Below are 22,943 nucleotides of genomic sequence, written 5' to 3'. Positions count from 1 at the left end.
GTTAACTTAATACTTATAAGATATCTAGCTGGCAAACATTTAGTTTTGAATTCCATACTGTACAGTAGCTAGATCACAAGGCTCCGGTCTCTCGCTTGTAAACAAACCACTACCGGTAAGCTTCATAATGAAACATTGTGACAGGTGAAATGAAGAACACAATCTTAATCTCCTAACATATTGCACAAGCTGACAGCAGGTATTTATTTAAAAAGTAGCTACAAATATAAAAATATAAAAAATAAAAACAGCATAGTGGGTTAATTTCCCAAACAATGAAGTGTTGAAGCGCGAAGCTCAACTTCTCTGCTGTTTCGGTGCCCTGGCTAACACGCTGGACAGCGTGAAGTGAACCCGTGCACATGCACAGTGACTGTGTGAGAGAAGTCTAGCATCTTCCACACCTCAATATCTATTGCGCTGCTCATGGCAACATCAAAGTAGCTACAAATATTCAAATGTATAAAAAAACAGTATTGAAAAACCATCCCGTGGCTTTTTCCAAATACCCCGGTATAGGGCATATACGGTATACTGGCCAAGCCTTGTCGTCAGCCACACGAGACACAATGTGTAAACGGTTGCATATGGGTCTTCAAGCCCCTGATAGCCCAGGCCTTTGATGAACCAGTGTTCAGAGTGGGGCCGCATTCTCCAGATCAGACCGTGACGTGTTATATACACACACAAAAAGACCAGCCAGACAAACAGTAGAGGCAACATGCTGAGATGGAGCTCTGAGTCACACACACACTTTCCCCTCCTACTGTGCGTACTTGTTTCTGTGTAGCTGTTTCATCTCAACCCTCCACTACACGAGGGGGGTAGCTGTAAGAGGCATACATTCTGGCATGAAAAACCAGTCTGAGGCTGGGGATGCTGAGATGTGAAGAATAGTGAGAACGGTAGAGAAGGAGTGAGAATGGTAGAGAGGGAGTGAGAAAGGTAGAGAGGGAGTGAGAAAGGTAGAGAGGGAGTGAGAATGGTAGAGAGGGAGTGAGAATGGTAGAGAGGGAGTGAGAAAGGTAGAGAGGGAGTGAGAATGGTAGAGAGGGAGTGAGAAAGGTAGAGAGGGAGTGAGAAAGGTAGAGAGGGAGTGAGAAAGGTAGAGAGGGAGTGAGAACGGTAGAGAGGCAGTGAGAAAGGTAGAGAGGGAGTGAGAAAGGTAGAGAGGGAGTGAGAAAGGTAGAGAGGGAGTGAGAAAGGTAGAGAGGCAGTGAGAAAGGTAGAGAGGGAGTGAGAATGGTAGAGAGGGAGTGAGAATGGTAGTGAGGGAGTGAGAAAGGTAGAGAGGGAGTGAGAAAGGTAGAGAGGGAGTGAGAAAGGTAGAGAGGCAGTGAGAAAGGTAGAGAGGGAGTGAGAAAGGTAGAGAGGGAGTGAGAAAGGTAGAGAGGGAGTGAGAAAGGTAGAGAGGCAGTGAGAAAGGTAGAGAGGGAGTGAGAATGGTAGAGAGGGAGTGAGAATGGTAGTGAGGGAGTGAGAAAGGTAGAGAGGGAGTGAGAAAGGTAGAGAGGGAGTGAGAAAGGTAGAGAGGCAGTGAGAAAGGTAGAGAGGGAGTGAGAATGGTAGAGAGGAAGTGAGAATGGTAGTGAGGGAGTGAGAAAGGTAGAGAGGGAGTGAGAAAGGTAGAGAGGGAGTGAGAAAGGTAGAGAGGGAGTGAGAAAGGTAGAGAGGGAATGAGAAAGGTAGAGAGGGAGTGAGAATGGTAGTGAGGGAGTGAGAAAGGTAGAGAGGGAGTGAGAAAGGTAGAGAGGGAGTGAGAAAGGTAGAGAGGGAGTGAGAAAGGTAGAGAGGGAATGAGAAAGGTAGAGAGGGAATGAGAAAGGTAGAGAGGGAATGAGAGAGGTAGAGAGAAAGGTAGAGAGGGAATGAGAGAGGTAGAGAGGGAGTGAGAACGGTAGAGGGAGTGAGAAAGGTAGAGAGGGAGTGAGAAAGGTAGAGAAGGAGTGAGAAAGGTAGAGAGGGAGTGAGAAAGGTAGAGAGGGAGTGAGAAAGGTAGAGAGGGAGTGAGAAAGGTAGAGAGGGAGTGAGAAAGGTAGAGAGGGAGTGAGAAAGGTAGAGAGGGAGTGAGAAAGGTAGAGAGGGATATGAGAGAGGTAGAGAGGGAGTGAGAACGGTAGAGGGAGTGAGAAAGGTAGAGAGGGAGTGAGAAAGGTAGAGAGGGAGTGAGAAAGGTAGAGAGGGAGTGAGAAAAAGGTAGAGAGGGAATGAGAGAGGTAGAGAGGGAGTGAGAAAGGTAGAGAGGGAGTGAGAGAGGTAGAGAGGGAGTGAGAAAGGTAGAGAGGGAGTGAGAAAGGTAGAGAGGGAGTGAGAAAGGTAGAGAGGGAGTGAGAAAGGTAAAGGGTAAAATAGAGAGAGAGACCCCATTGTGATTCTGGTCTCTTCTGTCGACTTATTCTGATCCTGAATGGATCAGGAAGGAAGCTGACGTGTGTTTTTAGGGGTAAATGTCACCATCGCCAGGCAACATGGGTCCTCTGCTCTGCTCCTTATGGCCAATGCTGATCTGTGCCAGTATGACCTGGCGTGGGCAGTGACTGTTTCTTCACCTCTCAGCATTCAGTTCACCCTGTCCTCTCAAAGGGACACAGGGACACTCCACTCCATCCAGGCCCACCCAGTACCTTGGCTTATTTTTCAGCCTTTTGTTCAGGGTCTCGGCATCTCACTCAAAGACACGTCTGGGATTTGAACCCGACAACAGCCTAGTCATGAAATCCACCTCAACCCTCCTCACAAACAACAGCATCTTGTTTGTTTTTCCTTGTCCACCAGTCGTTGTTTCATTTAAAAAGCTACACCAGTGAAGCCAGGTGGATTAGAGGACAGGAGCTCTAAAAAACTAAAAACAATGCTCACATCCCCAAACGAGCTCTGTCTCTGGGTAAATATCACATCACGAAGAAGACACCCACACACATTGAGTCGCCTTGCTGCTCCCAATGTTATCGTCTACACAGCAACCAACTAATAACTAACGAGAGGGGAAAGGAGCTCGGTGTCCACCATAGACAGCCTAGATAAAAACAGTATTAAACCAATTGAAGCGTAGCTTCATGATGTCTGTTCAGTATTACACAGGGAGGGAAGCCAGCAATAACAAGCTAGCTAGTAACCCCGGAAAAACTCAGATGATTCAACTCATTGATTAGTTGACAAGTTTTTAGCATTTATTTTTGATTATTTATACTTTTGATATTGAACACTGCACTGTTGGGTAGGACTTGCAAGTTAAGTATTTCACTGTACTTGTGACAAATAAAACTTGACACTTGAATCAGTTGGGAAACACTGTATTAGTGGATGCTGAAAGTAACAGGCTATGATGCTAGTCATCCATAGCCATCAGTGTATTAATGAATGCTAACTGCTAAGTATCCATTAGTGTATTAGTGGATGCTAACTGCTAAGCATCCATCAGTGTATTAGTGGATGCTAACTGCTAAGCATCCATCAGTGTATTAGTGCATGCTAACTGCTAAGGATCCATCAGTGTATTAGTCGATGCTAACTGCTAAGCATCCATCAGTGTATTAGTGGATGCTAACTGCTAAGCACTAAATAGACGCCTCCCTCACTGATTATTTAGTATGTGAGAGAATCTGTCTCTCATAGCAGTAAGAAGATAATTTGCATAATTACTCTGGGGACAGTTCCCCTTTGGAATCTATGACAAGCTGAGATCCTGTGCTGTAAGTAGAAGTCCTTTTCACTCTGAGCTAAAGAGTTCAGTCAAGCTAAAAGAAGACCAAGGTTCTACACCGCATTGAAGTCAGACTCACTATACTGTATCAATCTCATGACCCCAAGTCCATGCCAGTATTTTCCCCATCTGGCACCATCACACTGTAGCCTATATGCTCTGAAGTCTGTGACAGTGTTCTGAGCTAGAGGGATCTGGTCCAGTTTTGTAGAGTAAACTCATCTGAGAAGAATATCCCTCCCTAGTTAATGCTAGATCTGTGTTTCCCACGGGACCTTGGTCATTGGCATGAGCCAGCTCTGCTCCATGAGATGAACCTCTTCTCTGTCCTGTGCAAACTGAACCCTGCTTTGAGAGGGCAAGCCTTTAATCGAACTTCAAAGAAGCCCAGCTAAGCTAATGGGAAGCGGGAGGAGGGTGATTGGGGGATTTATTTTCCATTTTAGTACAGTGTACGACCACCTCCATTCTGTAATTTATCTCCATTGCTCATGTGCTTCTCCATACCAGCTAATTGACTTCACACAGTTAGAGACTGCCAAGCCAGTCTAATTACCGCTCTCTTCCTACATTGACTATACAGCTCTCACTAGACAAAGGTCTACAGTGTGTGTGTGTGACATCATTGGTCGTGTGACGTTAGTAGACATTTTTGCAGGGATGTTTTAGGGAAGGATACAGGGAAATATAGGGTTGCTTATGCAGTCAGTCAGTCAGTTACACAGGGAGGAGACAGTGGACATCTATTCAGTGACCCTGGGAATCCAAGCGGTCTTAATTATGTGCTAATTAGATAGCACCAGGACTTGGCCACTAACATGGAAGGGCCTCATTAAAGAACCTGTGGTGGCAGCCTCTCCCTGTAACACCTCTGCATTCCATGCTCATTTAGAGAGGATTTACTGTGTTTTGGAAATCAGTGCTCTAATTTGATGGTTGTTTAGTACAGGTGTGTGTTTAGAATAGATGGGGGGGAGGGGTCCGTGTCCACCCATACCATCAATCAGTCCCCTATAATCAGTCCCCTGAGATTTATCAAACTGCTTCGCCCATTTCTAATTTCACCTCTCCTATTGCTGTAAATGCAGACATTTGACTAAATTGAAGCCTCAGGGCTATTGCCAGCGTTTTAAGGACTCAGTCTTTATCTGCTGTCTGATGGATCTGAGTAGACGAGACAGTGGAGGGATGGAGGGAGACAGTGGAGGGATGGAAGGAGACAGTGGAGGGAGAGAGGGAGACAGTGAGAGGGGTGGAGACAGCAATCCCATGTGTGATTGCCTCATCATTCTCTCTCTCTCGCTTTGACTCTCCCCCAGTTTTTTATGATTGCCGTCTCACCCCCCACCACTCTAATGCCCAGGTGACGAGACACAAAGGAGCCCATTATGTTCCATAGGAGCCTGGCTGTCCAGCGATATGCTAGCTGCCTCATAGCGTAGCGGGATGCTGTCTGTGTTGCACGCACGCACGCTCTCCAGAGATATGACAGTGCAAGCTAATGCCACCTTACAGTCAGGCAGAGACTGCCCTGTCAGAGAGAGTGAGATTACTCAGTCCTAGTTTAATTACAACAATCAGCACCCTCCATTGTCCATACTTAACCCTCCCTGTGAGGATGGTGTGTGTGTGTGTGTGTGTGTGTTTGTGTGTGTGTGTGTGTGTGTGTGTGTGTGTGTGTGTGTGTGTGTGTGTGTGTGTGGGTGTGTGTGTGTGTGTGTGTGTGTGTGTGTGTGTGTGTGTGTGTGTGTGTGTGTGTGTGTGTGTGTGTGTGTGTGTGTGTGTGGGTGGGTGGGTGGGTGGATGGGGGGGGGGGAATGGAGCCAGGACACATTCCTTGGGGGTTGTAGTAAAGACCTCCCTGGTAACCTAACATGGGAACAGAGCAGACCTGACTTCGGGAATGGGGGTATAGTCTCTCAGCTGTGTTTGTGTGTGTGTAATGTGGTTCCATAACTCATAATGCATAGAATAGTTTTCTGGGAACATGGGACCACAGGCCTGAGGTTTACCAGTTCAATGCTTTTCTTTCCCTGACCTACATTCCTCACTAAAATGTCCATCGACTTACACAATGTGTAAAGAGGCCTGTTTCTTTTGGCCATAGACCTTCCTACCGCAGTCATAACTGGACTGGTTCAATTTGAGTAAAATACCATTCATACTAAGAAAATAACATTCATACTCAATACTAGGGTTGCAAAGGGTCGGAAACTTTACGGTAAATTTCTGGAACCTTTCCGGAAATTTTCCATGGGAAGTTAAGCCTGGGAATTTGGGAAATTTTGCTTAAATTCATCAAAAAAGTTAGCTTATAACAGTGAACCTTTTTTTGTGGGACACACAAGGCAATTCTAGTCTTGTGGCGTATTTTGGTTAAACTATCCCCAATTCAATGGATTGGTGATAGTCCATCACATGTACAGCTGATTATCAAGATCTTGAACACTAATGAGATGCTAATGATTCTACTACACTGTCTGAGCCAAGGACTACATGCTTTCTGGTAAGTTTTGATTACAATACTGGGTGGGGTGAATATATTTTATATTATTTTTTGTTAAATAGTAGCCTACAGCAAAGTGTGTTTAAAGCATTTCTAACTTGGTAACAATTTCTGCTAGTTAGTTTTTGTTACCATGTGGGTTTTAGCTGAGCCTGCTAACTGAGGAGTGGTCTCAATTTTGTATTTTTTTTATTTAACTAGGCAAGTCAGTTAAGAACAAATTCTTATTTACAATGATGGCCTACCAGGGAACAGTGGGTTAACTGCCTTGTTCAGGGGAAGAATGACAGATTTTTACCTTGTCAGCTTAGGGATTGATCCAGCAACCTTTCGGGTACTGGCCCAACGCTCTAACCTCTAGGCCACCTGCCCATTCTAAAAGATGTATCTTACAAAGGAGTTGTTTAATCTAACTGCTTAACTATTTATCTGTACAGGGAATTGTATTTGGGTTTAAAAAAAAAAAAAAAATCTAATCTTTACAGGAAAATGCCCTGGGCACTATCTGATGTGTGGAGACATTTCACTGCTACTAATGTAGAAGGAAAAGCTGTGTACATTTGCAAATACTGTGCAAAATCATATGTGAAGAATGCAACAAAGATGCAGAATCATCTGGCCAAGTGCAAAAAGTTCCCACAGCGCTCACAACAAGCAACCTCTGACAAAAGTCCCTCTACTTCTATTTGAGGTGAAAATGATTAATCAGACACCTTATCGATAGCGACAGCTCGTGGTCCTCCTGGAATCAGGTTTTTTGACTCAATGGAGGAACGCTCTTCTTGAGCTGTGTATGCAACTGAATCACCTCTGATGCTCACAGGCAAGGTGTATTGGGAGAGATTTCTGAATGTTCTTCACCCAGCATACACCCCTCCAACCAGACATGCTTTATCTACACATTTGCTGGATGCAGAGTTCAACAGAGTTCAAGTGAAGGTCAAGCAAATCATAGAGAAAGCAGACTGTATTGCAATCACTTCTGATGGGTGGTCGAATGTTCGTGGGCAAGGAATAGTTAACTACATCATCTCCACCCCTCAACCAGTATTCTACAAGAGCACAGACACAAGGGACAACAGGCACACCGGTCTCTACATTTTAGATGAGCTGAAGGCAGTCATCAATGACCTTGGACCACAGAAGGTATTTGCACTGGTGACAGACAATGCTGCGAACATGAAGGCTGCTTGTTCTAAAGTGGAGGAGTCCTACCCTCACATCACGCCCATTGGCTGTGCTGCTCATGCACTGAATCTGCTCCTCAAGGACATCATGGCACTGAAAACAATGGATACACCCTACAAGAGAGCCAAGGAAATAGTTAGGTATCTGAAGGGTCATCAAGTTATAGCAGCAATCTACCTCACCAAGCAAAGTGAGAAGAATAAGAGCACCACATTGAAGCTTCCCAGCAACACCCATTGGGGTGGTGGTGTTATCATGTTTGACAGTCTCCTGGGGGGGAAGGAGTCTCTCCAAGAAATGGCCATATCACAGTCTGCTGATATGGATAGCCCTATCAAGAGGATCCTCCTGGATGATGCATTTTGGGAGAGAGTGGTAAGCAGCCTGAAACTCCTGAAACCTATAGCGGTAACCATTACACGGATTGAGGGAGACAATGCCATCCTGCCTGATGTTCAGACTCTGCTTGCAGATGTAAGAGAAGAAATCTGTACTGCCCTGCCCACTTCACTGATGCTCCAAGGAGAGGAAACTGCAATTCTGATATACATCCAAAAGCGTGAAGACTTCTGCCTGAAGCCCAAACACGCCGCAGCGTACATGTTGGAACCCAAGTATGGTGGCAAGAGCATCCTGTCTGGTGCATAGATCAACAAGGCCTATGGTGGCATCACTACCGTGTCTCGCCACTTTGGCCTGGATGAGGGCAAGGTTCTTGGCAGTCTGGCGAAGTACACTTCCAAGGGCTTTGGGATGAGATGCAATATGGCAGTCGTGCCAACATATCTCATCAGCCACCTGGTGGAAGGGACTTTGTGGATCTGAGACTCTTTCCCCTGTTGGCTCCATCATCCTCCAACTCCCACCAACGTCAGCCGCCTCAGAGTGCAACTGGTCCTTGTTTGGGACCACACACACCAAAGCACACTACAGGCTGACCATTACAAAGGATGAAAAATTGATGGCCATCTGGGAAAATTTGAGGCTTTTTGAGCCTGAAAACGAGCCATCCTCAACAAGGTTGGAAAGTGATAGTGAAGATGAGGCCTCGGAGTCTCATGTTCAAGAGGTGGACATTGAGGAGGTCCAGGGAGAAGACACAGAAGCCTGAGAGGAAGACAACCAAAGTTTAGTTTTTAGACTAACGTTTTTGGGAGATGCGATGGATCGTTGGGATCATTCAATATTCCCTTTATTTTGTTGTTCAGTGATTTCATCCCATGTGTGAGTCAACTCATTTAATTAAAGTTCAATTCGTAACTAAATCGTTTTTATATTTATATTTGAAGGATTTAATTATTTGCAATTATGTCTACTTATAAGGTAAAAGGTTTATGTTTCTCTCTCCGTATGATATGGTAAATATATACACTGCAAAAAAACAACTACATTTAAATGGTATTTATTCATGAAGATTCATCTCAAGATGACGGACGAACAGGTGAAAACAATTGATTTTCAAAGAGCTCACCGTTTTGGTGGCAGAGCAGAGGGAAGGCCCCGTCTGATTGTAGCTATGCTAACCCACTACAAAAGGAGAATTGCCTTGTTACAACAGGGTAGGGAATTGAAGAACACCCCATCCTCTATTAATGAACAATTTCCTCATGAAATAGTGGAGATACGATGTGCCCTGTACCCCACTTCCAAAAGGCTCCGTGCAGAAAAGCAGAGGTTTATCTAGTGGTGATTAAATTATATGTAAATAATCAAATGTTCAAGGACTGGAAGATGACAAAGTGGCTGTGAGTGTAGCTACCTCCTGTTGAAGTAGTCCCGGATACGAATTTGCCCCACATTACACAGTACAAATATGGATTCATTGTTTTTTTACAAAAACATTTTTGTTGTTGTTGCATGAACGACTGTTTTGTTTTTAGTCATGCATTATGGAACCGTGGACTTAAAATAAGGTTGGATTTATGGTAATACAGAATGGGTATGATGAACTTATCCTTTTATTTTGGCAATATGTAATTTTGGACTACATGGACGTAATATCAGTTTTTGATTTAAGAGAATGTGAGGATGGGTAAGGCTGACCTTTTTATTCTTCATGATTTTTATTTATTTGAAGATTGTACATTTGAAATACCAAGGTAGTTTTTTGTTTGTTTAATATGATTTGTCCTAATTGTAGAGGTTGTGTGTATTATGACTTAAAAGCTGTTATATAGTGTGACCCATGTTCGCCGATGTGAATCAGAATGATTTGCTTTTAAAATAAAACTTCATAAATATAAATATACTGTATGTATTATAGGGCTAGGATAAAGGATTATATCATCAAAAGCCTGCCTAGGTTCTCTATTGGAATAGGCCTATATGATCCTAAAATAATTGCATTTACAAAATTGCATTTACATAATTACATTTAAAAAATACATCTCAATATAAAAAATATCAAGTCTAATTAGTCTATATAGGGCAAATAATGATGATCCACACTTTTTTGAATATATATATAAAATAATATATTGAGCTCACAAGCAACAAAATAATCTATTATTATGGTGGGAGATTATAATAAGGTTTTAAGTACCTCAATGGATCGTAAAGGAAATCATTCTACAAACTATCACCCTCAAGCACTTAAGGAGATCACAAAGATTATGTATACATTATAACTAGTTGATATATGGAGAGTGAAAAACCCTGACCTAGGGAGATATACATGGAGGAGGCTTAAAGCAGCCGTCTTGATTACTTCCTAGTCTCGTTCTTGCTGGCATCAAAAGTAAAAATATATATATATATTAATAGGAGACCGAATGCGATCAGACCACCATCTAATTGGCCTCCATATAACTCTCACAAAATTTCCACGTGGACGGGGATATTGGAAAATTAATCAAAGCCTATTGGACGACAATTGTTCTTAAATTAAACAAAATAATTCATAACTGACTTTTTTTATACAACATATGTACAGCAGAACCCCTTATTGTATGGGACACTTTCAAATGTACTTTTAGAGGCCATTCAATGCAATACTCATCATTTAAACAAAATCAGTTTAGGTCAAAAGAGATTAGACTGATAAAGGAAATAGAGGAAGTAACAGTGCAGGTAGATGGTAATGGAACTGTACTATAGAGGCACAAAATAGGTTAGAGGAAAAACAAAAAGAAATGGAGGTACTTATTCAAGAACGATCAAGTGTAATGTATTACAAAAATAAAACAAATTGGATAGAAAATGGGGGAAAATGCACAAACGTTTTCTTGAATCTTCAACACAGAAATTCCACCAAAAATAATTTACAGAAACTCATTACAAGTGATGGAGTTATCCATGATTCACCAAATTATATTTTGAAAGAGGAAGCAAAATATTTTAAGCTAATGTTTTATTTTCAGTCTCCTCCATTTTCACTGAATGATGTTAACTGAAAGGATTTATTTCCTAATAATAATGTAAAATTAACAAATTTACAGAAAGACCGGTGTGAAGGCCAACTTACAGAAGAGGCACTTTTTGAGGCAATCAAATATTTTCAGTCTGGAAAAACACCAGGGCTTGATGGTATACCAGTAGAGGTTTATCAGGCCTTTTTTGATGTACTCAAAGATCCATTATTAGCATGTTTTAATTACCCTTATACAAATGGTAGACTTTCAGGTACTTCACAAGATGCTCTGATATCATTACTACTGAAACAGGACCCAGGTGGTAAGTATAAAGATCCAGTCCATTTAAAAACTCTAACACTTCAATGTTGTGATGCGAAAATCCTGGCGAAATACATAGCATATAGAATAAAAAAGGTTATACCAGATATTGTTCATTCTGATCAGATAGGTTTTTTACATGGACGATATATTGGAAATAATATACAACAATTACTTGAAACAATTGAACATTATGAAACATTGAAGATACCAGGTTTGGTCTTCATAGCTGATTTTGAAAAGGTATTTGATAAAGTACGATTAGATATATATATAAATGCCTGGAATACTTTAATTTTGGTGAATCTCTTATACAATGGGTTAAAGTGATGTACAGCAACCCCAGATGTAAAATAATAAACAATGGTTACATATCAGAAAGTATTTAGCTTTTAAGAGGAGTAAAACAAGGCTGTCCGTTGTCTCCATATCTATTTATTATGGTCATTGAAATGCTAGCTATTATTAAAATGAGATCCAAAAAGAACATCAAGGGGTTAGAAATTCAATGTGCCAATGTATGCTGATGACTCTAGTTTTTCCAAAGTCCACAATCTGGATCCCTGCACAGTCTGATTGAAGATCTTGATCACTTTTCTAGCCTCTCTGGATTAAAACCTCATTATGACAAGTCTACCATATTACATATTGCATCGTTAAAAAATGCAGTGTTTACTCTACCTTGTGGTTTACCAATAAAATGGGTGGATGGTGAAGCAGACATACTTGGTATTCACATTCACAAAAAATATAAATGAACTTACCACAATTAATTTCAATAGAAAGTTAGCAAAAATAGATAAGATTTTGCAACCATGGAGAGGTAAATACTTGTCTATTTATGGAATAATTACATTGGTTAACTGATCCTATCACCGTTTACTTACTTACCAATGGCATTGCCTACTCCAGATGGTTCATTTTTTAAATCATATGAGCAAAAGATATGACATTTTATTTCGATTGCTAAATGTTTAAAAATTGTATTATATTGATTAATGATATTATGCATAGAAATGGAGGAGTTTACATGCACTTAGGTTGGAGTCATTAAAACTCATTTTTCAACCACTCCACAAATTTCTTGTTAACAAACTATAGTTGTGGCTAGTTGGTTAGGACATCTCCTTTGTGCATGACACAAGTCATTTTTCCAACAATTGTTTACAGACAGATTATTTCACTTATAATTCACTGTATCACAATTCCAGTGGGTCAGAAGTGCACATACACTAAGTTGACTTTGCCTTTAAACAGTTGTAAAATTCCAGAAAACGATGTCATGGCTTTAGATGCTTCTGATATTTTAATTTACATAAATTCTAGTCGATTGGAGGTGTACCTGTGGATGTATTTCAAGGCCTACCTTCAAACACAGTGCCTCTTTGCTTGACATCATGGGAAAATCAAAACAAATCAGCCAAGACCTCAGAAGAAAAATTGTAGACTTCCACAAGTCTAGTTCATCCTTGGGAGCAATTTCCAAATGCCTGAAGGCAGCACGTTCATCTGTACAAACAATCGTACGCAAATATAAACACCATGGGACCACTCACCCGTCATACCGCTCAGGAAGGAGACGTGTTCTGTCTCCTAGAGATGAATTTACTTTGGTGCAAAAAGTGCACATCAATCCCAGATGAACAGCAAAGGACCTTGTGAAGATGCTGGAGGATACAAAAGTATCTATATCCACAGTAAAACGAGTCCAATATTGACGTAACCTGAAAGGCTGCTCACCAAGGAAGAAGCCACTGCTCCAAAACCACCATAAAAAAGCCAGACTACAGTTTGCAACTGCACATGGGGACAAAGATCATACTTTTTGGAGAAATGTCCTTGGGTCTGATGAAACAAAAATAGAACTGTTTGGCCATTATGACAATCGTTATGTTTGGAGGAAAAAGGGGGAGGCTTGCAAGCTGAAGAACACCATCCCAATTGTGAAGCACAGAGGTGGCAACATCATGTTGTGGGGTGCTTTGCTGCAAGAGGGACTGGTGCACTTCACAAAATAGATGGCATCATGAGTTAAAGCTTGGTCGCAAATGGGTCTTCCAAATGGACAATGACTCCAAGCATACTTCCAAAGTTGTGGCAAAATGGCTTAAGGACAACAAAGTCAAGGTATTACAGTGGCCATCACAAAGCCCTGACCTCAATCCTATAGAAAATGTGTGGGCAGAACTGAAAAAGCGTGTGCGAGCAAAGAGGCCTACAAACCTGACTCAGTTACAACAGCTCTGTCAGGAGGAGTGGGCCAATATTCACCCAACTTATTGTGGGAAGCTTGTGGAAGGCTACCAGAATCGTTTGACCCTATGTTAAAACAATTTAAAGGCAATGCTACCAAATACTGATTGAGTGTATGTAAACTTCTGACCCACTGGGAATGTGATGAAAGAAATCAAAGCTGAAATAAATCATTCTCTCTACTATTATTCTGACATTTCACATTCTTAAAATAAAATAGTGATCCTAACTGACCTAAGACAGGGAATTCTTACTAGGATTAAATGTCAGGAATTGTGAAAGTCTGAGTTTAAATGTATTTGGCTAAAGTGTATGTAAACTTCAGACTTACACTGTATGCAGTTAATGAAAATGCATGGGAATATCTGCTCAATCCAAATTTACAACTAACTATTTGCAGCACTACGACACAAATGGAGTAGGCAAGTGGAAAAGGGAGAAGGTAGGGAACTTGTTTCCCTACCATAAATTAAAGATACCAATTGGCTGAAAGGAACTGGCATAAATAGAAAAATATATCAGTTTCATTTGAGGACAAAAATGTTGACAGCTGCCCCATACAGGTTGCAAAATAAATGGGAAGAGATTTCTGATGTACCAATTCCATGGCACATGGTTTGTGAACTGGTACAAAAAACTACACTTGACTCAACACTTAGTTTTTCAATTTAAATTATTATTAAAAATTATTTCCACCAACAGACTGCTGTATATATGGGGCATACAACATCTCAGCAGACTTTGTTGCGACGAGACCTAATCAAGAAATCACTTATTCTGTTATTGAGAAACAGAGAAACAATGGGTATTGATGCTAACAACACTATAACTGGGGTCCTGTCAAAGCACATCCTTCCCACCCTGAGGAAGACGGCTTGCATCTCTCTCTCTCACACACACTTCTAAAGAACAAACCGCTGGAGCCTGAGCTGATACTCAGAGAAGGATCCTGTTCACACACCAGGGAATGTCCCCTCCCCCTCCCCCGAGGGGATGCCTGGATTCCCCTCCTCCTTCAGGATGAAGAACATTCCCCAAACGTCCTCCATCTGCCTGAACTTCTGTTGTTCCTCCAAGGCAGCAACACTGCCAGCCATTGTGTTATGTTCTCCTGTTATTCATGTATGCATCTGGAGACTTGGTGATTCAAGCCAATTAATATTTCACCTTTGTCTCACATGACAGTTCCTCTACCAATGGAGCCTATAGCCCCCCCCCCCCCCCCGAACAACAATGCTGTCACACAGCCCAGAAATGTCTAAACTGTCCTCCTACACACACTCTCGCTGGGGGCATGCTTTCCATCACAGTCACCGGTACCTGTCAGATAGTTTTGAAAGGGATGATGGATCTTTCTCATTTACCCACTGGTGGTTATGCGTTTAGAGTTCCCAACTGTTTAAGAATGTTGGAGGATGGTCTAAATTACGTTTCGTGAATGTCCTGTGTGTGGTGTGTGTTCCCTCCGACATTGTACTGTGCTGACCCAGATGTTTCTCCTCTCCACAGGCAAGGTTCTGAATACAGACCTGCGTCACTACCTCAGCCTGCAGTTCCAGAAAGGTTCGCTGGACCACAAGCTCCAGCAGGTGATCAGAGATAACCTGTACCTGCGCACCATTCCCTGTGAGTAGTAATGCCCCGGGCTTCCCCCCTGTTTTATTCTCAGAGTTTCCTGTCTACTCCACATGTGTCTGCTCGTTAACGGCTGTTCCATGTGAGTAGGACACCTTTAGATCTCAAGACTGACGGTCACTAGCACTTCAGTAGCCAAGCAATCCTATTTGGCCCTGCCATCAGATAGAAATGCCCCCTTCACAGGTGTCCATTAATCAGCAGAGCAGTTTGCTTTTCCCAAAAGACATGCTACTTCTCCCATGAGGACACAGTGCTTGACATTCATTGGAACCATCCTCCTCAGAACCCTCCGCTTGTGTCTGGATTGATGAAGAGAGTGATTAGAGGAAGAGTGACATGTCAATCACACTCCTTCATTTTCACAGTTCCATCTCTCTGTCCCTCATTCCTTTTCTCTCCTCATGGCGCTGTGTGTTTAATTGTGGATTCTTCTTCTCTCCTAACTGGGGGCATTCTATGCCACATCTCTGAGGTCTACAAAGCAGCCGTCAAACCTTCACTATAAAGGCCATCAACTTCACACATAACTACTCTTTGATAGATGAGATAGGAGCTCTCTCACTCCATTTTCCAATACTAATATGTAGGCCTTGGAAGTTAATCTCCAGAATATAATATGCATGTAATTATGTTTAATTAATATATATTTCCATAGTAACCTAATTCCTTCTAAGTACTTGGTGCCAACTCTATGCTTCATCCACCCACTATGAATGACTCCCCTGTGTTTGAGCATGTGTCTCTGGGCCTTTAAAACAAGGACTCCACTTAATGACTCCCCTGTGTTTGAGCATGTGTCTCTGGGCCTGTAAAACAATGACTCCACTTAATGACTCCCCTGTGTTTGAGCATGTGTCTCTGGGCCTGTAAAACAATGACTCCACTTAATGACTCCCCTGTGTTTGAGTGTGTGTCTCTGGGCCTTTAAAACAAGGACTCCCCTTATTGACTCCCCTGTGTTTGAGTGTGTGTCTCTGGGCCTTTAAAACACAGGGATAAATAAGTGGTGTGGGAAAGCGTGTTATTTGTATACCCTAGTGGTTTTAAATGGACAAAAGGGCAAATTGGTGGGATTCAAAGTACAAAGTGCAGATTTTCTACGCTACTCTGCCGAATTACATGGCAATTACTCCCAATTTCACAATTTATTAATGCTACAGGACACATTTATATAATCTTTGAGTCACTATTTTAATTAGCATATAAAACGTTTCTAATTTGTGACTTTGTTATGAGGGAGAGCCACCCATCCTCTCCTGAACGGCAGATTTTCTCATGTGGAAATATAATGCTGATGAATAATTGTGAATAACAGGCAACTAAATAAATAGCTGATGTTCATTTTCACTAGATGGATACAGTATAACTGTTTAGTGTCTGTCAGTTTCATGAGTTAATGCATTGTTAATGTTCTCCATATATAAATCACGAGGGGCTATATTACGACGACTGCGGACATTAATGGTAAATACTGTTTTGTGAAAAAATTTATAAAAAAGCCATACAAATTCTGAGAGGAAAATGTACTACGGTAAGTAAGTACGCCAGGCTCTAATGCAGCTCATATTGAATTACTATGGCTGTACAGTCATACCCTGTAGCATTTCAAGCATTGACCCTAGTCCAAGCCTAGTTTGTCTCTAGTGCATTGCTGTTTGTTTCTGCCTCCTCTTCAGTGCTAGGGGTTATATTTTGACTGGTGGTGCAGGTCAGCATATGACCCATGTCGCCACTGCTTAGCCACTGATGTTTGTGTGACTGTGAATGGCGTTTCACTGTGCATGGAGCCGCTGCCTTTCCTCTGCTGTGTGACTGTGACTATGGCCTTCCACAATGCATGGAGCCGCTGCCTATCCTCTGCTGTGTGACTGTGACTATGGCCTTCCACAATGCATGGAGCCGCTGCCTATCCTCTGCTGTGTGACTGTGACTATGGCCTTCCACAATGCATGGAGCCGCTGCCTATCCTCTGCTGTGTGACTGTGACTATGGCCTTCCACAATGCATGGAGCCGCTGCCTATCCTCTGCTGTGTGACTGTGACTATGGCCTTCCACAATGCATGGAGCCGCTGCCTATCCTCTGCTGTGTGACTGTGACTATGGCCTTCCACAATGCATGGAGCCCGAATGCTCTCGGAGTCTCTCCCTGGGATCCAGAATGGTTGCTTGGCCCCGCTCTGCCTCTCCTCATCGCAGCCCTCTAAATGGCAGCTCAGAGAGAGGAGCGTGACCTCTCCCCAGTCCCCTCCTGAACACACAGGCAGAGACATCATTAAAGGTCACGAGAAAGAAGGGAAGAGAAAAGACAGAAAAGGAAGGAAGGAGAGTCAGTGCCAGGGGTCCAAATCACCACATAATCCTTGAAGCTTGGCTGAACCCTCTGCCTCCTCTTCTCCTCTGGGCAGTAATATCCGTAGTGGCACCACAGTAAGCTCTGAGGCTCACTGGGAGATAACAAAGAGAGAAGGATGACAAAACTGTATAAGAAAAAGTGCCCCAGGTATTCAATCCAAAGAATAGTTTTCTCTTAAGAAGATTTAAGTATCTTTTTCTAAGCCTGTGAAACAAGACTGCATAACCATGAACATAGATAGCTTTTCCGTTAATAGGGAATATCTACTCGGAGTGGAAAAAACATTAGGAACCTAATGTTCCATCTTAATATTGAGTTGCATCCCCACCCCCCCCATTTGCCCTCAGAACAGCCTCAATCCGTTGGGGCATGGACTCCACAAGGTATCGAAAGTGTTCCGCAGGGATGTTGGCCCATTTTGACTCCAACACTCCCTACAGTTGTGTGAAGTTGGCTGGATGTCCCCTGGGTACCAGACCATTTTTGATACACACATGAAATTGTAAACCATGAAAAACCCAACTGTGATGCAGTTCTTGACACACTCAAACCGGTGTGCCTTGTTCAAGGGCACTTAAATCTTTTGTCTTGCCCATTCACCATCTGAATGGCGCACACACATTCTTGGAATAGGAGTTATCTATTGGAAGCCAGACACGACAGGGTCAGGTCTCAATGTGAATATGTGTGATAGCCTTCCAGTGGTTCTCCTTGTCTTCTTGTAAGCAGCTTAAGCAGCTGGCAGTGTTTCACGGTGGTGACGCTTCGCTGTGTAAACAGATACACTAATTGTTTTTTTTCTTGGACTCTGTCTGTCTGTCTCTCTGTCTGCCTCTCTGTCTGTCTGTCTGTCTGTCTGTCTGTCTGTCTGTCTGTCTGTCTGTCTGTCTGTCTGTCTGTCTGTCTGTCTGTCTGTCTGTCTGTCTGTCTGTCTGTCTGTCTGTCTGTCTGTCTGTCTGTCTCTCTGTCTCTCTGTCTCTCTGTCTCTCTGTCTCTCTGTCTCTCTGTCTCTCTGTCTCTCTGTCTCTCTGTCTCTCTGTCTCTCTGTCTGTCTGTCTGTCTCTGTGTTCCACTGTCTGGGTTGTTCCACAACAATACGCTACCTAATGCAGAAAAGTGCCAATTCATCTTCACTAGATCCACTCCAAATAACCTAATACCTTTTAATGATGTTTGCGTTTTTGTGCTGCTGTTCAGTATTGTTTTGGTTCGATAGTTTCATTTCTTCAAAGGTGACATTTTTGAGAACATTAACAGAACATTTTTCGCTCACCTCCCGCTCCTCCCTCACCTCCCTCACTTTTTACCCTGATCCCAGCACTAACTTTTCTCTGGTGTCTACTTCAAACGACCCGTTCTTGATTATCCTCTCTCCTCTACCTCAAAAGACAGACTGAATCCTTGATTCTTCCCCTCTGGTGAGTCAGATTGTTACATGAGAAAGACTGAGCCATGTAACTCTCAAGCAGGACTGTCAACATCTCAGTACACTAAATTGTAGGAATATTGGCAGAAGCCTATCACAAAATCTGTCCTGAAACCAGTTTTCCAAGCGCAAACACAAGAATACAGTATTCTGTTTTTCCTGTTTCTCTGTTCAAGGATTCTCATATTACTGTCTTTGTTGCTCCTTTGGTCTCTGATTCGACCTCTGATAGAATTCAATAGTCTACTTTATCAGATGAACAGGATGGAGGGAGTGAATATGGAGGAAAGGAGGGAGGGAGATAGAGGGAGGTTCAGGAGAGATAGTATTAAAGGAGTCCATTTGGGCTCCTGTCAGGTTGTAGTTCACTCGAGGTTAACACCCAATTATATCTGAGCCATGTCCCCTGATGCGTAAAATGTTTCCAATATATTTATACTTGTTTCAATGTATTTCGGATGAGGGGATCAACTTGTTAAAAGCACCAGCTTGTTGGCGTCAACTGCAGTACAAAGGCAGTTACAGCAGATGATATTTTAATGACTGCTCCATGCTTGGTTTATACTGGCATGTAGTGTATAGTGCTGCAGTTTCCAGAACGAAAACCACAATTTTACGCAATTTAGGGTGAAGAATAAAGATGAAGGATGGAGAATGAAAGAACAGGAAGAAAAATAAAAAATGTCTGGAATGTTTTTCAACTGTTGCTTTTATATAGTTTGTTATTGTCAAAACCGAAAACGGGAAAAACCCATCTTCTCAGCTCTGGAGATGAACATACCTCAGAACTCCTTGAAACAACCCATCTTCTACCATTGTGTCACCCCAAACAAAAGTCAGTTGCAGTGTTCTTCATATCCCCCTCCCACTTTCATAATGGATTCCATTCTGCCCTCATTAGAATAATCTATTCATAGCTTAGTTGAAAATGGTTTCTATCCTTCTTCTGTGAATACATGGCTGGATCGGCATCTCGACTCTTCCCAATGGGAACTGTCTGTTATCCTCACTCTGTGTCTGTTGTGTTGTCTCTGGCAGGTACCACGCGGCAGCCCAGAGAGGGGGAGGTTCCTGGAGTGGACTATAACTTCATCAGTGTAGGGGAGTTCCGTGTGCTGGAGGAGAGCGGCCTGCTGCTGGAGAGTGGAACCTATGACGGTTGGTCTGAGCGTCTGGGAGGTGGACATTACAACACCCAGTAACACTATTCCCCACGACTTATGCATTGTTCGTTTACTCATTTATAGTACCTGCTGAGATGTCGCTGTCATCCAGGTCATCAGATAAACTCAATATAAACATGGCATTCATGCATTGTAAATGTGAAAGGAAGTAGGTCTAGCTTCCCAAGAGTTTCTTCCGGAGCAACATAGCATAGTCCCATTTAGCATTCAAAGTAGGTTGATGATTTCTCAGAAGCCAGCGGTCAGCATTGTGACAGAGAACCCTGGAGGACCCTCATAGCCAGTCATATCCAGACGTCACCAGTAGGATAAACAATACATCCTCACAGTGAGGACATATAGCAGGCTGATCTACATATGGCTGCTTCAACATCTCGGGATGTTACTTATTAATGTGGGCCCTTTTGACCTCTGGGGAATCTCCACCGGACAACTGAGGCATAGACACACACATGCACACCCACACACATGCACACCCACACAAATGCACACCCACACGCGTACACACCCACACGCGTGCACACGCAAACACATTTTCTCTCGCTCCCTCTCTCTCTCTCTCTCTCTTATGCTCATGAGATTGAGTTTTTGTTCACAAGGGAATGTGTAACGTTTTGTCAATGATCTCCCTGTGAGTCAATCTGTGACTTAGAGCCTGGTTTATTACCGGCAGCCCCATTCCTTTGGTCTGAGAGGAAGTCTATGCCAGGCTGGATGTATGTGTGGATGGTTGGCTTTTCCCATTGACCAAGCCGTCAGTGGGACTAATATCTGTGATCTCTGGACAGACAGGCAGGGCCTGATCACCTGTCGCTGTGTAGGTGATCTGTCAGGGAGTGACTAGGTCCAAGGTTACAGCTCTATGTATTACTGACTCTGGCCTCGACTGTTGGCCCTTGGTTGAGAGGAGGTTTGTGGTCAATGTTTTGGATGGACACAGGTCTTTCACTCTCTTTCCCTCCATCCCTCCCTCCCTCCCCCCTCCCTCCCAGAGTAGCTAACTCAAACTCAGGGAGGAAAGTGCCAACCAAGGTTGGAGCTGTTTTATTTCTCAATAGGCACAGAGAGGCTGAAAGGCCATGAGTAGCACTTTCTTGCAGTTGAGAGCTGTGCCTTGACTCCAGAGCAGGTTACGTGAGAGTCTATACACCAGGGTTCATAACTTGTCTTCCTCCTCTCTCTCTACCGCTCAGTATAGACGCCAGCCAGGGCAACATGAATTATAGAAGAGAGAATTGGCCAGAAAAGAAGCAATGATAGAAAAAATACTGAGATAAGAAATAATGTGTTTGTTTATGGAAGCTGTAGGCCTGACTCAGTGAGGTACTGATAGAGGAGCTGTACCTGTGATGTGATGCTGCTGTATTGTAGAGAGCACAGAGCAGCAGCTTATAGAGCACATCTTATTATAGAATAACTATCTTCAAAGTAATGACTCGGGACGTCGGGTTGTGAAATGAAAGCTTCTTTTAGTAATACTACTTGTTCACATTACATTGAACAGCTTTAGATTCTACAAAACAATATACGAAAGTTGCTGGCGAAAGACAGGATAATCACTTGTCACTTGTACATAACTGGCGCGTTCTCCGTTTTTCTACTACCTGTCGCAAGGCATTCTGGTACTTGCAGTCAATAGCATGATCCAATACTATCCAAAACAACATAAATATGTATGCAGTTCTCTCAATCTCCATCACACAAATTCGAATACAATTACATATGTATATAACTCTAAAGAAAATATATTTAGATACAGCTCAATTAATGAACTGTAAACATTAACTCTGTAACCTGTTAAAAGTTCCAACACGTATAGGTCTTTGAAGAGCTCCAGTAGAGCTGAGTATTACTGAAGATAAGAGCAGCCAGGGCAATGGGCCAGCTCACAGGACTGGGGAGGGAGGGAGAGGGTGAAGGTGCTGCACTGGAAAGACAAACAGAGGACAATCCCAGAGAGAAGGATTAAGAAAGGCTTCAATGCTGAGAAATGTCAGAGTAGAGTATGCGGAAGGATTTTCTGTGTTTCACTGTGGGTCTAAAAAGACCAACACATATTGTATGAAAGTATACAGACTCACTCGATGCCGTTAAAAGAATCCCCTTTATCACTCGATGCTGTTAAAAAGAATCCCCTTTATCACTACATGCAGCCATATTCTAATGTACATGGTGGCTGTGCATTGGCTAAATCGGGGACTTTGGGAAGTGCTTATTAGAGACAGTAGGTCTGGCCTTTAACACTGAAACCTCCGAGCTGGGAGCTGCTGTAGTCTAGTAGAAACATCTATTAACACTGGCTCACCCTCACAGCAGAGGAATGTGGAGTTGAAAAGGATGGCTGTGGAGTCGTGGGAATTGATGCCAAGCAGACTGCCAGCTCTGTGCCAGCAGCGGAAGGAAGCCCTTCTACTCTGGAGAAGCCTATCTATTCTGCCAGCCTGTGAAGGCTGGGCATGCTGCTGGTCAGTGGGCGCTAAGCAGGAGAGAGAGGGGGCTCATCCTCCATGATTAATGAGTGTCTGTGGGCATGGCCTTGCCTGGCTAGTTAAGAGGCAGAGAGAGAGGGGAAAGGAGAGAAAGAAAGAGAGGGGGAAAATGAGTGTGTTAGAGCGGAGAGAGAAAATACTTAAGTGGTGTTCCAGGGATGCGAGCATAATGGCTGTGTCCCCTGGTGTGCTAGCGCTATGTATTCACCACAGAGAGTGATGGCGAGAGGAACACTTTTTAGCACACAAGGCCATGAGAGGAACAGTGAAATTGAGAGAAAAGGAGTGAGAGCTCAGACTGGCACTGTTATCCATGTTTTGTTGGCTGCTGCCCTACTGAGGTTCTCACAGGTTGGGCACAGGATGCCTACTCTAACCAGTTTGCAAGACTTCTCCATCTCTGACAGAACAGTAACACTACCAACACGTCTATGGCCCTGGGCCTGCTGGACCCCCCTGGGCCTGCTGGATCCACCTGGGCCTGCTGGATCCACCTGGGCCTGCTGGACCCCCCTGGGCCTGCTGGATCCC

General features: G+C 43.1%; 1 protein-coding gene across 2 annotated transcripts in view; it reads left to right on the top strand.

Moving 5' to 3' along the window:
- Positions 1-22,943, top strand: part of LOC109907050 (membrane-associated guanylate kinase, WW and PDZ domain-containing protein 3) — a 242,719-nt gene that overhangs the window by 130,489 nt on the left and 89,287 nt on the right. For both annotated transcript variants that reach the window (XM_031794498.1, XM_031794499.1), the window contains exons 2-3: positions 14,831-14,947; positions 19,778-19,897. In XM_031794498.1, coding sequence (XP_031650358.1) covers positions 14,831-14,947; positions 19,778-19,897 — 237 coding nt within the window. The remainder of the gene's footprint in view (positions 1-14,830; positions 14,948-19,777; positions 19,898-22,943) is intronic.

The sequence above is a fragment of the Oncorhynchus kisutch genome, linkage group LG17, assembly GCF_002021735.2.
Source record: "Oncorhynchus kisutch isolate 150728-3 linkage group LG17, Okis_V2, whole genome shotgun sequence".
Classification (NCBI taxonomy): domain Eukaryota; kingdom Metazoa; phylum Chordata; class Actinopteri; order Salmoniformes; family Salmonidae; genus Oncorhynchus; species Oncorhynchus kisutch.
Note: the sequence above shows the minus strand (reverse complement) of the source record. Positions and strands in the feature narration are given on the sequence as shown.